Here is a 16,272-nt window from a genome sequence, read left to right as displayed (position 1 = left end):
GTTCCAGAGACCTCACATCACAAGGCCCAGTTTAAACTGCTGGAAGATGTGAGCAGCATGTTCCCACCCGTTGCTCCAGATTTGTTGCCGGAAGCGGCTGACTGCATAGTGAAAGTATGCAGGGATGAGACTATGTCGGAAATAGGAATGGGACTTTCTGACTGTATGCACACAAGTATGTGTGGGACTACTGATGTGGGACTTTTATTAACTCCACACATATCTGTCGCTAACCCTTCTGAACCCTATGATGCATCTCAGGTAGTATGTAACCATGCTGAACATTGCAATGTTGTTATTTTGTGTGAAGCCCCTGGGATGATCTGTGATAGTGCCCTACCTTCGGTGGAGGTGGAGGGTGAGTTAGAGACAGGTATAGTGGGTAATCCTTGCCAGTTTGTGGGGTTAAATGAATGCCCTAATCTAGTTGGGAATGAGACACCCTCACTCACCAATGGTAGGGGTGCTGCTGGTGATGTCATTCATGTTGCTGTGCTAGAAGTTAACCCTGTTCCTCCAGTGATGTCTGGTTGTGACATCGGGCCAGGGGTCGCTAACTGCATAACTGGGACAGATCTGAGTTGGTTGCAGGCAGCGCATGTACCTGCCAATAAGTTACTGGTGACAACATGCTCAGATAACCCCATTCCTGCTCAGAGACAATGGGATCCAGATATAGCGTTTTTGCCACGGTGCAATTGTAAGCCAGCAGGATGGGCCCCATGTGTTGTGGAAGATGCACAGGCTAATTTGCAGGTATTGCAGGATGTCTCCCCAGGTTATGATATTGATGTTACTGTTGATAATGTGATGTCTTGCGCTACTGTGGTAAATGTGGTACCAGGTATAATAAGTGACCCGGTGGGTCCTGTGTGCACTGTAGACCTGTCAGATAGGGAGAGAGTGTCCCTTACTGCAGCTTTCCCCCCAAACCCCCCTCCTTACTGTAGCCACACAAACACAGATACAGGAACACAGCAGGGGTTACCTCCAGACACTGAGAACTCTCCAGAGAGTGCATTTTTCCAGCATCACTGGATAACGGATGCCTCTCCTGAGAACCTCAGTGGCACCACCCCAGCCACAGAACCTGCGGGTCTGGGAGGGAAGGTCAGGCTCAGGAAGGTGTCCTGGACGGCCATGGAAAGCTTGGCTTTCCACGCAGAACTGAGAACCAACCCCGCACAGGCTGCCCCATACCGGGGAAGTGGGAAAGATACCCCTGGGTACAGTGAGAGGGTTGTTTCAGGAATAGAGCCAGTGGCTAGTAGGGAAGCTGCTGTGTGTAACCAGAAGGGTGGGTGGGCCCGCGAAGCACAGGTAAACTCAGCTATATTAACCTCAGGAAAGCTGAGCTGGGATGTTCCCACGACAGGGGACAAGGACCTGCTGATATTCCCCCTTGCAGAAACGTGCCCCCCTTCACAATTCACACACACAGACACAGAGGGCGAATCTCCTCACAAAAGGATGAGGTGTGAGGTGTTGAGTGAGTGGACCTTCCCCCCAGTGAAGGGGAGGGGGGGTCAGTCAGCTCAGGAGAGGTGCTGGGAAGACATTTTTAAGTCTGTATATAGTGCTGGGAGAATGCCCCACACCTGTGGTATAGTTAAACGTGCCGAGTTACGAGTCCCAGGGGGATGGCCGTTTGGGGTGTGGAGGAATGGTCTGGTACTGATCTCAGTGAGTAAGGCCAAACTGCCAGCTGCAGGGGAGAATCCGTGTCCAGGAGTCCGACGCACAGCTGTGGTGGGCTGTGTCAATACCAGCCGGGATGTACACAGCTCCCCCTATATCAGTGTGCTCACAGACTATGGGTTCGAGGACACCTGTGTGCTTTTAGTTTGCCATCTCCTGTGAGAGGGACAGGGACTATGCCCATTGCCCACCCTAGCCACGGCTATGGCGTCAGGTGGTGCCATGACAGACGTCAAGTATAGTGAAGTGTTAGTACAGATCCCGCAGAATCAGTGGCAGTCTGTCTCAGCACAGAGACCACTGCTACCTGTCCAGGTGATGTAGTTAATAGCGCACTGATGAGACGGTGACGTGGGTCACCGCCTCTGTGCGCCATTTTAAAAGGGGGAGGTGTAACGATCAGATCAGGTGATCGATCAAATTAACGTATGCCTCCTGTTAGGATTATCTGTCCGGTCAATGTATGTCTGATATTGGTGTAATAGTTATGTCTCCTGTGAGTATTGGAATCAGGACATGTCTTGTATGTAAACTGTAGGTGACCCTGGCTTGAGTTTGAGGCCTGTATTCCCTCAGTGTGACATCTGTGGACTCCTCCGGAGTTAGGATGTAAGATAAGATCTGAGCCCCTCATAAACCATGGTCCAGAAGAAGAGGTTAGAGTTTGTCCCCTTCCTTAACATCTCTTATCAGTGGGTCTGCTATGCAAGGAAAGAGGATCAATCACTTTGAAAACAGCAGACTGTAGATTGCCAGGGACCTTCCACACTCCTTCAGCATGGAAAGAGTGGAATCCCAAGGGTGGGAGGGATGAGGGAGTCTGCAAGGTATAACTAAGACTCTTCTCCCTATAGTCAATGTCACTACCTGGGGGTCTAGCAAACAGGCTGTAGGCGACGAGAGATTTCTTGTGGAGAACCCCCCCACTTCAGGATTGTAAGATACGGTTCTGTCTTTTTTCCCTTTTTATTTTATTTCTGAAATTTGCATTTAATTGTTGTGTGTACTTTTAAAATCATTGTAATGTCTTGTAACCATTTTGTTTAAAGCTCTGTAGTATTTCTAGGAATAAATAATACATATTCCCAGTTCTGGTTCTGTGTTCTTAAGACTCATTAGCCTCAGGAGAGAAAGGCTGGAAAGCGTTACCATTGTTATCTTGTATTGTGTGGTCGGGGGCGAGCCAAGCCGCCCCTTGCGCAGTTTCAGGCGCTAAAATCAGGTTTTGGCTGGTGGCAGTGTACCTCAAGGAAAGGACCCGAGTGTCCTGAGTGAACCCCAGTCACGGCCGGCGCTGCTCAGATTGACGTATCGGAGCAGGTGACCGGTGGGTCCGTGACAGTGCTGAGCATTGGGAGCCAAGTGTGCTGTGCATTACTGGGAGTTGACTAAGTCCCATGACACTTTGCACCAGAGGGCAGAGGCTGAGACGTTTGTGCTGAGCTCTGATTGGTGGAGCTCATTACATGCTTCTCAGGCACATGGATAAAAACAGCAGCAGCCTAGTCAGTCATGGGAGGGTTTTTATTCAGAGGCAGCACTGGGACTGTGAGGTCTCCTACAGAGTAAGGTGCAGAGGGACAAACACAGGCATTTCATGTGATATGTATGTGTGTGTGTGTGTGTGTGTGTGTGTATGTATGTATGTATGTATGTATGTATGTATGTATGTGTGTGTGTGTATATGTATATATATATATATATATATATATATATATATATATATATCCCCTGAAGTTACCCATTGACTAAGTTTATACTGCCTTTACTCTGTGTTTTGACCGTGTAATATTCCCCCATGCAGTTTGCGGCCAGTAATGACAAGTGCAAGGGGGCCCCCCTGTCTAAAGTGTCCCGGGCCCCCCGAAGGCTTAATCTGGTACTGCTACCGCCTCCTTAAGTAGTGACACCTAGATCCTTTTCCTCCTCTAGTTTAGCATAATGGGAATCTGAGAGCCTACAAGTGCTTGGATATAATTAATTTCTCACAATTATCTTTGGTATTTGTACTGATATATTTTGGTGTAATTCATTTTTATTTATTTATTTTGGGCAGTTTTAAGTCTGGCAACATCTATGAAGGCCAATGGAAAAATAATAGATTCCATGGGATGGGGAGGATGAAGTGGCTGTCATCCAATGAAGAATACAAGGGTCAATGGGAGAAGGGCATACAGGTACAGTATCTGCATGTGTTGTTATATACCATCCCCCGTTCCTCAGCAATACACAGACTCTGCCTGACTGGTACAGTGGGTATTTTGGCAGCTTCTGACAGGATTTCTGCAGCTAGGTGAGTTACCTACATATGGGTAAATAATACTACTCCCCCTCGCAGTCTAACCACAACCTCTCCCCACAGCCTATCTCTATCCCTCTCCAAACTATTGGCATTCTGGGAATGTCGTTTGGGGGGGTTTTCCGCACTAGGGTACAGAAAGAAAGACCTATTAAGTCTTTTCCGGGGCACTCTTTATTGTTTAATTAGTGTTAATTTGATTGTTAAAAAATTGCTTTTATTAGGTATGCCTTAAAACAAGTAGTGCTTAATATACAAGAATACAAAGGTACACATAAAGTGAATTTTTTGGCATCAGACGCATAAGGGGTATATATATTCCAATTCACAAAACAAATATCAAAAAAAGGGTTGTGCAATCTCCCCTTTGATTTCCCAGTTCATTTGTCTTTGACCAATTATACCATACAGATATATTGGTTAGTGCATCCAGTTTGCGAAAATATTTATTGAGAAGTAAAATATGAGGATAAACCCCTATTCAAATGTTGGGGTAGTTTATGGCTTTTATTCCCAGGTTTCCCTTCCCTTCTGTTTTAAATAAATTATATAAACAGGTCTAAAGTGACATACAATTTGCCAGCTGAACCTATATTTCTTGTGGTATTCTGTTACTGTTGCTACAGTTTCCAAATTGCATAACACAATGAGATACAATTGATGTGTGTTTTATAGGGCAGATTTGATACTGTTGCAAGTTAGAGCAGCATCAGGAATGATATTTCCCCAAACACACAATTTCTCTGTGGAGAAGATGTAGCAAACAATTTTATATTTGTGAATCCTGATCAGTATAGTGAAGAGAGAAAGAGAAGTTGTGCTATTTATCTCACCAAGGAGCAATTCTGCTTTTTAGTATCATGTGAATCCTTGGTGAGATAAATAGCACAACTTCTCTTTCTCTCTTGCACAACCCTTTTTTTGATATTTGTTTTGTGAATTGGAGTATATATACCCCTTATGCGTCTCATGACAAAAAATTCACTTTATGTGTACCTTTGTATTCTTTTATATTATGCTGCTTTCCCACTGCAGAACCGTTTTAAGTTACAGGTAATCTTAAACGGTATTTAGCATTCCCACTGCAGCAGATTACAGTTTGAAATGCCATTTAAGTCCCATTCCCATTGCAGGTAAAACGTTTTAGCTCTTCAAAACGTTTTTACAGCATTGGTGTGCAGTGGTGCTAGTAATATATACATTGCTGGCCTGTGCCAGCAATGTATATATTACTGGCTGATAAATAATCATTGGTGTGCAGTGGTACCAATAATATATACATTGCTGGCCTGTGCCAGCAATGTATATATTACTGGCTGATAATTAATCATTGGTGTGCAGTGGTGCTAGTAATATATACATTGCTGGCCTGTGCCAGCAATGTATATATTACTGGCTGATAATTAATCATTGGTGTGCAGTGGTACCAATAATATATACATTGCTGGCCTGTGCCAGCAATGTATATATTACTGGCTGATAAATAATCATTGGTGTGCAGTGGTACCAATAATATATACATTGCTGGCCTGTGCCAGCAATGTATATATTACTGGCTGATAAATATTCATTGGTGTGCAGTGGTACCAATAATATATACATTGCTGGCCTGTGCCAGCAATGCATATATTACTGGCTGATAAATAATCATTGGTGTGCAGTGGTACCATAATATATACGTTACTGGCTCAGTGGCTCCGTGTTCAGCGGGGGGGGGGGGGGCGGGGCGAGCAGGTCTCCGTGGCGGGGGGCGTGGCGAGCAGGCCGGGAGGGGCGGAGCGCCCAGCTTGTGTGGCCGGGTGGGGGAGCAGGACTGCCGGGTGGTGATTGATAGCGGGACGGCGCCGGTGAACGACAGCGGGACGGCGCCGGTGAGCAGCGGTGAGTATATGACGCTGCGGGCGGGGAGGGGGGGTGGCAAGGGAGGGAGCAGACAGCTGGACTGAAAGCCGCGCATCTTTCAGCCCGGCTGCTGTATACAGATTCAGCGATGATGGCTCAAATATGAGCCATCCTCGCTGCATCTGCTGGTAAAACCGTTTAAGAGGCATTCCCATTGCCTCTTAAACGGTAGATTACCGGCTAAAACCCTGCTCTGAAAATGGGTTGAAATACCGTTTAACTTTAGACGGTATTTCAACTCTGGCGCTTTCCCACTGCAGCCTTAAACGGTATTTTGCCCTCAAAAATCGGCAAAATACCGTTTTAAGGCTGCAGTGGGAAAGGGGCATGAAGCACTACTTGCATGTTATGTTGGTATATATAATTTAAGACTTATTTCTCTGATTATGTGCGGACTCATCCAAATCCAATATACCATTCTGGGAATGTCATTATTTTACATGGCAGTATTTCAAAGGGTATGGGTTAGAGCAGGGGTTCTCAAACTGTGGGTCCTGACGCCAAAGTGGGGCCCGACCTTCTCAGCCTGGGGTCGCGCCTCCATGTTGCTGACCATCAGGCTGATGACTTTTCTAATCTGTCAGTGATTCAAGGAGTCTGAAAGATCTGTTGAGTTGTCGGTTATTTTATACTCCTCCCATCACTCTGTGCCTCCACAATGCTGCCATGTATGTGCTGTCTGCTGACTACATGTGATGTGATGACCTTCTGCAGTAACTTGCTGGGGTCCTGTCATTTATTTCTATTGTTTGATGGGGTCCCAGAGCAAAATAGTTTGAGGACCCCTGGGTTAGAGGGTCGACAGTATGAAGGTCGACATACATTAGGCCATTAAATGTCGGCAGGGCTCATGTTGACACATTAAATAGGTTGGCAGGCCTAAGGTCGACAGGGTCGGAATGTCGACACAATCATCATGTTGACAATAGAACGGTGGACAGTTGACATTAGTTAAGTTTTTTAAGTCGAATGTTGACGTAAGTTGACATGGACACCTTATCAGTGTACTCAGTGTACCGCGTCCGCTTGTCATGCTTCGTGCGCGGTGCCTCGTAGCGATCGGCACACAATTATATTTTCCCTTCACGCCCTAGTGGATGGTAGGGTATAAAATACCGCCTGTCGGCACTAAAAACCCAGTGAAAACTCATGTCGACCTTTTCACTGTCAGTCTACCCATTGTCAACCTAATGCATGTGTCGACCTTCCGACCCAGTCGACCTTAGGCCTGTTGTCCTATTTCATGTATCAACCTAAGCCCTGTCGACATTCATAATGTCGACCTAGCAAACGTATACCGTTTCAGAAGTCGACATTCTGAGGATGATGTGGCCGGGTCCCCTTTACAATTGGGATATCAAACCGTAAATGTGCTGCTGTGATGTCATATGCTGTCCTGTTATACCATGCCATGTCACTATAGAATAATATACATATCCCTGATACGATATGTTGCATGTGACTTGCTGCGTCATCTGTGGCCTGCAATCATCTAACGAGGGATGTCCCAAAAAGTTAATAACTGATATTTGACACAGAGGGGAAAATTTACTAAAGCTTCTGAAAATGAGAAGAGGTGATGTTGCCCATAGCAACCATTCAGATGCTATCTTTCATTTTCTAGGATGCAAGACAAAGAGGAGAGAAGGGGTTGCGAGATTCGATGCACACCTGTTTTATCACACTTTTAAGAATCAACTTTCATGTTAATAAAGTTTTATCAAAAAAATGTCCCTTCGTTTTTCTTTTATTCACAGAAACTCCGGGGCATTTAACAATTAGACATGGTGAAATAAAGAATTAAAAGACATACTGATATCACATATAACATATATTGTGTGTAGGATAAGTTTTGAAAGATTGTGAATAAGTGGTGTATTAAAATTACAGAGCCTGTGTTGTGCCCTGGTTATGATCTGGATGTGATCACATCCAGATCATAACCAGGGCACAACACAGGCTCTGTAATATTAATACACCACTTATTCACAATCTTTCAAAACTTATCCTACACACAATATATGTTATATGTGATATCAGTATAGGGCACATTTATCAATATAGAGCGATGCCGGCGCGATTACATCGCCGGACATCGCATTGCGGTGTCGAGCTATACCACCGTGATGTATCTTTTTAAGGGCACAGGGTTTCGAAAGGAGCCCGTCCCTGCGAAGCCCTGACCCGGAAGCCAGGGGGTCTGCGCATGTGCGACCCCGCTGACCGCACTGCCGCTCGGGCAGTGCGATGTGTAGCCATAGAAACCTATGGGGGATGCGGCCGGCGGCGCTGCAGGCGAGATCGCAGCAGGGATTGGAGATTCCTGCTGCAGTCCCCCTTTAATACATTTAGTTGATACTTAATATTTGCGGTTAACCCCCGAAAACGGGTGTTTTCGGAGATTTAGCCGCAAATATTACTTGATAAATGTGCTCCTATGTCTTTTTAATTCTTTATTTCACCATGTCTAATTGTTAAATGCCCCGGAGTTTCTGTGTATAAAAGAAAAACGAAGGGACATTTTTGAATAAAACTTTATTAACATGAAAGTTGATTCTTAAAAGTGTGATAAAACAGATGTGTTTTATCACGCAACCCCTTCTCTCCTCTTTGTCTTGCATACATTAATGGTTGTAAAGATGGCACCCCCACCCAAAAATAAGGTGGATTAAATACCCGTATATGAGGGTCTTATTAGTTGGAGTGCAGATCTACCCCCCTTTCTCTTGCTCTCTCATTTTCTAGGATGCAACAGATAAATGATTGACAGGATCACCTCTTCATTTTTAGAAGCTTTAGTAAATGTACCTCTTACAATCTTATTTGATGTGCATTACCTTTACCTACATCAGTCCTCTCTTATTTTCTATTGTTTCTGCTTTTCTTGCTGTTCAGTTGATTTAAACGACAGCTGATTTTATCAGGAGTTGTACATAGGAGCCGATTCAGACCCAGTTTTTAAGTGCTGTATTTGTCCCCTTCCCCAATGGTCGGGATTTTTGCATGCGCGAATATGCGCATAAGCAAACTTGGTGAGTTTCACACTAGGGTAAGGGGATGGAGCAGGGCGTTCGGGATGCCTGCTTGGGGCGGGTGGCTGAACTTCACATGACGTCAGCACCCGCCCCGGATTCAGAGACATCGGGCGCTAGAAAACTCACTCCAGGCTGACTTTTCTTAGTGACGGCAGGAGAAAACATTTAATGGTGAGCGACCATCCCATGATTTCTACTTTTTGTGGCAATGGGATGTTATAGAGGGGATACGCGTGGCATGGGGGCGCTCGGTGGGTGGCATTTTACTGTTCTGTAGGCTGTGAACATAAGCAGACTACCGAACAGGTCTGAATCAGGCCCCTAGTAATAAACACATAATACCAAATTTTGCTTTTGTGCGTATGTTGAGTCAGATGTATCTTATAATGTGTTGAATTCAGTACACATAGTATTTTCGCCATGCTGTATCTGTTTTATTTACTTTCACTTGTAGCTTCACTCTTCTTTGAAGCCTCCTTTTCCCCTCTTCATTCATGAGAGCTATTTCTTATTCAGTCACTCTGTCCTTTATTACATTTTAAAATGCTAACATACCCAGGATTTGAACCCATCGCCTGTGGCACTGCAGTAAGATACTCTATTCACTTAGCTATTTGTCCAATTCTAGAGGGCCTGCTTCTGATGGCTTCCACTAGTAAGTTAGGATAGCTAATAAGCTTGTATAAGAGACATAGATAAATGGTTGTAATATGTATTGTGCTTCTTTGTTTCAACCAGAATGGTCTCGGGACTCACACTTGGTTCCTAAAAAGAGTGATTGGCTCACAGTACTCCTTAAGAAATGAATACGTTGGGAACTTTGTAGATGGGGTACGTCATGGACAAGGCCGGTATTACTATGCTAATGGTGCAATGTACGATGGAGAGTGGAAAAACAATAAAAAGCATGGCCTGGTGAGTGATGTCACTGAAGCATATTTAGATGTTTGTTGTAATTGATAAGCTCTGAATGTAATCAGGAGGTACAGCCAAAGTCACATGACCAGCTGCATCAGCAGAGGTACGGGATCCTCTATAGGCCATGGAGGAAACTGCTGATGAAGAAACTTTGCCAGATTTGTCATTTTAATTAATTAATTAGCTTGTACATATACATTTTTTAATTGATGTATGTGCCTGTACATTTTACCCGTCTCTCACTCTCAACTAAAAATAAAACATATTTTCTAATTCATTAGTTACTCATCAGATTTACTGGAATCTCACTTGATTCCTAAGGAGGTGCAGCTAGAGGATATTATATAAACCTGCTTACCGAGTCCCTGTGACGCCACCCCGCCGAATACACCCCCCGCTGCTGCCGTTTTCCCAACCATGTGAGGGGATGTGTTAAGAAGACACATCCCCTTGCATGTGAAGTCAGCCCCCCACCCCCCTGCGGACTTTGGGGGTTATTCTGGTTGATGCGCAAGGCTACGAATTTGCAGCCTTGCATGTCCACCAAACCCCTCCTGGCGAATGCCGGGCTGTCTGCCCCCCCCCCTCGCAGTGTGTGTTCCCACGCACAGGCTGTGAATGGATATTTAACATTAACATCCATTTGCATGTTGCGGGTAACACCTACATCTTTCGGTGGTCGCCTCTGTCCCTCTCCACCCCCCTGACCTCCGCAGCTGCCGCCATCTGAAGATAGTGGTAGCCCATTATAGTACATGTGCTACACTTTGCATTTGAAGCTGGCAGAGGGTTCCCCCAGAACCCTTGCTAAAAATAGGCGCTGTGCCCCGGCACATCGCAGGGGCAGGCTTTGGTCCCTGAAGGTGCCAGTTGATACATCCCGCTGATGTGATCATATTCTGCAATGATAAATGGCCCTTATTGTAACAGAACATCACCCGCACACAAGGCAGCTGTGCCTTACAGCCACTGGTTCCTGTGTAGTAGACAGGAACCATAATCATTACTCCTAGACATTAGGTTGGTCCAGTACGGTATTCAGTAAGTATACTGTAGAATGCTATACAAGATATTTGTTGCTTTCCTCTGTGTTCTGCTATGCAAACAAGGGGAGATCATAACACAAATCCATACAGATTGATGGCAATCGAACATTAGGACTCTGTGTGGTCAGTAAGCAGGTAACCATTGTGTCACCATGTTTACCTACAAGTCATTCAATTAACTGAGAGTTTACAATCAATCCTATATTTGTATTTTAAAACAATAAATCATGATGAAACATTAAAGAATTATTTATTTGTTCTTCTTCAGGATTTAATATCACAATGTTTTTTTATGAAATGTGCTACTTAAAATATGCATAGAACCTCCCCCTATAATTATTATAGGTTATAGTAATATTTGTAATGTTTTGTTAACTGTGTAACAAAAGGATATCTGATTCAGGTTGAGTTGTAGTTTTACGATTATTCGCAAAACTACACTTCCCAGTGTCAGCATGCGGTGAACCACCCAGCACAGGGAAATGCTGCACCGCATGCCAGGTCCCACCCGGCGATGCGATTGTAATCTTGAGTTTTACGGTAGCCCCCTGGCTGCACTGCCTAGCTGCAAAGCCATCCATTGAGCCGCCATTTCTTGTGGACAACATGCAACTGCCGCAGTACGCTCCGCAAATGGTGCAGGCATGCCTGTGTTGCCTAGAACATGCCCCCACAATGCTCTGTCATCACCCCTGATAACGCCGGGTTGCCATCCTGTCACCGCCAAATCACACGGAAATCGCATGCAAAATGCACGCGTGCAATCTGATGCGATGCAATTTAGTACAAAACGTGCGGGTGCTATCCCACCGTTTATGGTTGGTCCTGGTGCTGGTTCTTAAAATATGGGGGACCCAGGGCAATCTTTTCATATGGGCTTAATGGGCACTTGCCCAGGGGCCCAAGGTGTATAAGGGCTTTATCCTGATAGCTGAGGATCCCCTTTTTCCAGGGATACCAGAATTTTGAAAATCGGCCGTGGGGGGAAATATCCCATTTCAAAGCAGCAGTCCAGAGCAGTGCAGAGCATTCCAGATCCAACCTGTTAATTGCACTTCCCAGTCAGTTTGATCAGGTTCTGTCTGACTTAGAGTTTTTCTGAAAGTATATAGTATAGTAAGCTGGGACTCTTCCCTTTCTGAGAACACTAGCCGCTTGTCTCTATCTTGCCCAGAACCAGAGATATCAGCCTTCCAGCAGCCGGTCCCTGCTACAGCTCCAAACGTCTGGTGTACAGTTTTAGGGCGAGATTCTATATAGCAGAGATGCGGTAAAAACCCAGTTTTCGGGGTTTCTACCGCATCTCTATATGCTATATTGTGCCTCCGCAGTGTCAGCGCTGCGGAGGGAATCGCCAGCAAAAGCTGGCGAATCCCTGCAGAAGCCTATGGGCTTCTTACCGCAGCGCTGTTTGAGGGATCCGTCACGGATCCCTCCCAGCGTGCCCTGCGGCCGGCGCCGGGGTCTGCGCATGCGCAGATGGACTCCCGGGTCACAGACCCGGAAGTCCAGCACCGGCACCGCATCGCAAGGGACAGCTCTTACCGCAAGAGCTGTCCCTTGCGTTAATAACGGCATATGTTACAGCATATGCCGTTATTAAAAATGCGATGTCCGGAGAAGGGGGGCCGCGGATGTTATAACATCCCGCCCTTATATTTTTGTCAATGGATTGCTCTGGCACCTGATCTCTGATCCCCAAGTTCCCAGCACCTTCTGAAAGTTGCTACTCTAGGTTGTTATACTATTGAAGGCTAAGAAATCTATTTCCAGATAATGGAGATATCTGCAGTCAAACAAGCTGCACTTCCACAGGAAAATGACGAATATTAAGCCCACTCCATTATCCAACCCTCCACTGCGTATAAAACACCCCCTACCTCCCTGAAAGTCATTTACAAGGGACCCTTCATTCAGCTCAGTGCCCCCTTCCACACGTTAGTGTCCACCCTCCCACCACCTATGCAGTAAAGGAGTAATTAGCAGAAGTTACTGCTCCAGGTCCTACATGTTGAGTGGAAGATAGAGCACCCACTGCCACCCGTGGGACATCAAAGCTGCTTCTAATAGCACCCCCACCCCTAGGAGGGGAGAATGGGTAAGGGCCCCAGTGCATTGCTTTGCCCAGGGGCCTACACTGCTGTTAAGATGGCCCTGGGGGGACCCCTACTCGTTTTGTCCCCCATATCTTGGGAACCAAGAACGGCCCTTGGGCCGATATGGCTAAAATACGAATGGATATGCCATCGGAAAATACGAATCAGTCAAATACGACTGATTAGTAAGTTTTCCTCCGGAATACGAATTTGCATATGGCTAAAACAGCCGTATGCAGTCGTATCCATTTGGATTAAGAATACGAATACAATTTTTCGTATTCTTAGTAAATTCCCCCATAATCATTTCTTTTTTCTTTGTGATTTTTAGGGCAAGTTTATTTTTAAGAATGGAAAGATCTATGTTGGTGAATTTGTGGAAGATCGAATATCTGAATATCCAAATTTTAAATATGACAGAGTGAATACCCCAGATCTGAGTGGAATTCGGACCCAGAGTCCAGTTTGTGGGGGTAAGAAGCTGGATTGGAAGTACAGCAGATTTCTACAAGTTTTAAGCACTGCTTAAATAACACAGTGTTTTCTATAGATATTGCTTTAAATAGAACTCCATCCGCACATGTAACCTCTGCCCCACCTGCAGCGCACATGATTCTTGCCCATTTGATAGAGATTTTGCATTTGCAATCAGCTCTGAATCAGGCCCAAGGCCCAAATTACAGATAAGTTCAGGTGCATCTTTTCTGCATACTGAGGCATTCTATAGTAGTATACTGCATTTAGTATATATTCACAACACCTGCCAGCCTCAGTGAAGTTAATGAATAGCATGGGCATGTTTAGGTACTGGCCCGCTATGCTGTGAGTCACGTGCTGTGGGACACAATGACTTAAAAGCACACATCTGTATTCACCAGTCTATGCAAAGTTGCATGCGCTCCAACTACTAAGTGAACCAGCTGGACCAGTCCAAGGCAGGTATGTCCTCTGTGCATGGCCGTCGAGAGGGGGGGAGCAGGTACTAATTACCCAGGCCCGATGGAGGGGCCCTGGTCCACTGCACCTTCCGCCTTTCGGGCAGCAGGAGCAGCACCATTCTGAGCTCTCACGCTGTCAGCACAGCACGCACTGTAGTGTGCTGGGGCTGCAGAGAGGCTGCTGCTGCTGCAATCCTCCCTCATATTGCCCTGGATGATGGACTCAAGTTGTCCCCTGCTCTGCGTCTCTACACAGGGTTTTCTCATGTGATTCTAAGGGGATATGGCACACAAATTACAGTAGGCCACGCCACACACCCAAAATCATACCAGTGCCCAGCAGTTCTCTCGGCAGCACTGCATCTGCATGCTGTATGACGGTCTCTGCTTCAGTTTCCAATGATTCAAAAGGAATGCCTCTTGTGCTTGATTTTCGGGAACACAAAAAAGTTGCAGGGGTCAAGGGTTTGGACTGTATGACAGATATCCACGCTCCTGGATGTGTTTATGATACAGAAAATCCACCACGTTCCTGGATTTGTGTGCAGGTGAATTGTCATGATGGAGAAGGGCATAACAAGTGTGAGTTCTTGGATGGCATCTGGAAATATCTTCCAGCGCTGCTGTATGAGTGGTCAGTACTATTTTTCTGGAAAAATAGGTCCAGAAACTCTGGGTCTGAGGGTGGATCGATTAAAAAAAAAAGATAGAGAGAGAAAGAGAGAGAGATGTATATATTGTATTTAGAAACAAAGGCACTCACAGGGGACTTCGCTGCAGATCCACGAAAACCGTCATTTTGTGCAGCAATGAAGGGGGCTGCGGGGGGCTGTCTGGGCAATGCGGGAGAATTGCCCACCTTCTCGTGTGGGCCGGGAGGGGGACACGATTTTCGTGAGCCTCCTGGCAATTCTGGGAGGGTAGGCAAGCCTGCTCTACTGCGCTTGCATGAATCTCCAGGAAAATGACTTCTGCATTGATTTCGTACAGCCAGTGCTGGGACCCCGGTGCACAAAGTATAATTATATGGGTGAATGGTGTACGGTGTTAGGCCCACATGCATTGCACACCTAGCACCCAGTATAGATTTGCCAGTGATATACTGCACCAGGGAGGGACAAATGTAGGACATGCACCTGGTATCAGATATACTAGATACGCTGCAGTGAGTACTGTCCGAAGAGAGACACATGAGACAAAGAAGCTGAGAAACACAATACAGGTTGAGTATCCCTTATCCGAAATGCTCGGGACCAGGATCATTTTAAATAAGGGATTATTTTGGATTTCGGAATATTTTTAGTTTTTCATACTCCCCTGGTTCAGAGACATCCATGGCGTTCATCTTCAGAAGCAACCCCAGTCCCAATAATGCATTGCATGGGTGGCGATCGTGAATGCTCAACAAGGCGGGCAGCGGGGGCACATTGAATGAAGTAAGTGTGGGGGGGGGGGAGCATCGTACGGGCGGTCAAAAGAAAGAAAGAAGGTAATTCGGAGAATGGATATCCAGATGAAGGGGTACTGATCTGTACTTAGTAGGGACACTATCGCACTATGGGAACATTTTGCAGTTATTTATTAGTTAATTATTCATCATGGGGAGACTTAAATATGAATGTATAGGAGTCAATGTGCCTCTACTGTATAATGTTGGATTTATAATCGTTTTATATGTATTTGACAGAAAACCTCAACGTCTCCATTATTAATTCAGGAATTCCAAGTTTATCAGGGTCTTATATTGAGCTTGATTTAACTTCACTACTGAACCTGCTTCCAGAGAATGAACGACCGGAAGAACTGAAACAGGTAGCTTTATTTTAGACATTACGGCCAAATGTAATATGTTTAAATTGTCAACTGTGCGGATTTTTCTTGAACATTTCAGTGGCAGATAAAGCAACAACTATTTTATGTTATGTTATTTAAGGTAAAAACAGGTTGATTAAAAATTAAATATATTAATTAAATGACAACTGAAACAGAAATCGTTATAAAGGGTCTGATTCAGAAGTGGATTCGGTTTTTTTTGTACCGAGTCGCACTGTGCAAGCAACACGATAGGTTACCGATGGCAGTTGCGGTGAGAATTTGGTTTCACAGTGATTGCAGGTCAGTGTGCATTTATAGTAGGGCAGGCATGTCCAAACTATGGCCCTCCAGCTGTTGTGAAACTACAAGTCCCATCATGCCTTGCCACAGTTTTGCTATTAGGGACTGCTTAAACTATGGCAAGGCATCCTGGGATGTGTAGTTTCACAACAGCTGGAAGGCCACAGTTTGGAAATGCCTTTAGTAGGGGAATCGGGTGGCTAGCCAAACTCAGGCATGTTGTAA

The 16,272-nt window shown here is 45.4% G+C and overlaps 1 protein-coding gene across 4 annotated transcripts in view; it reads left to right on the top strand.

The window, feature by feature from the left end:
* LOC146020224 (radial spoke head 10 homolog B-like) overlaps nucleotides 1-16,272 on the top strand; it is a 50,193-nt gene that overhangs the window by 11,533 nt on the left and 22,388 nt on the right. For all 4 annotated transcript variants that reach the window (XR_014450745.1, XM_083153185.1, XM_083153183.1 and 1 more), the window contains exons 7-10: nucleotides 3,755-3,875; nucleotides 9,673-9,849; nucleotides 13,326-13,467; nucleotides 15,620-15,744. Coding sequence is in view for 3 of the 4 variants with exons in the window: in XM_083153185.1 (XP_083009311.1) it covers nucleotides 3,755-3,875; nucleotides 9,673-9,849; nucleotides 13,326-13,467; nucleotides 15,620-15,744 (565 nt within the window). In the remaining variant the exon portion in view is untranslated. The remainder of the gene's footprint in view (nucleotides 1-3,754; nucleotides 3,876-9,672; nucleotides 9,850-13,325; nucleotides 13,468-15,619; nucleotides 15,745-16,272) is intronic.

The sequence above is a fragment of the Crinia signifera genome, chromosome 7, assembly GCF_055691185.1.
Source record: "Crinia signifera chromosome 7, ASM5569118v1, whole genome shotgun sequence".
Classification (NCBI taxonomy): Eukaryota; Metazoa; Chordata; class Amphibia; order Anura; family Myobatrachidae; genus Crinia; species Crinia signifera.
Note: the sequence above shows the minus strand (reverse complement) of the source record. Positions and strands in the feature narration are given on the sequence as shown.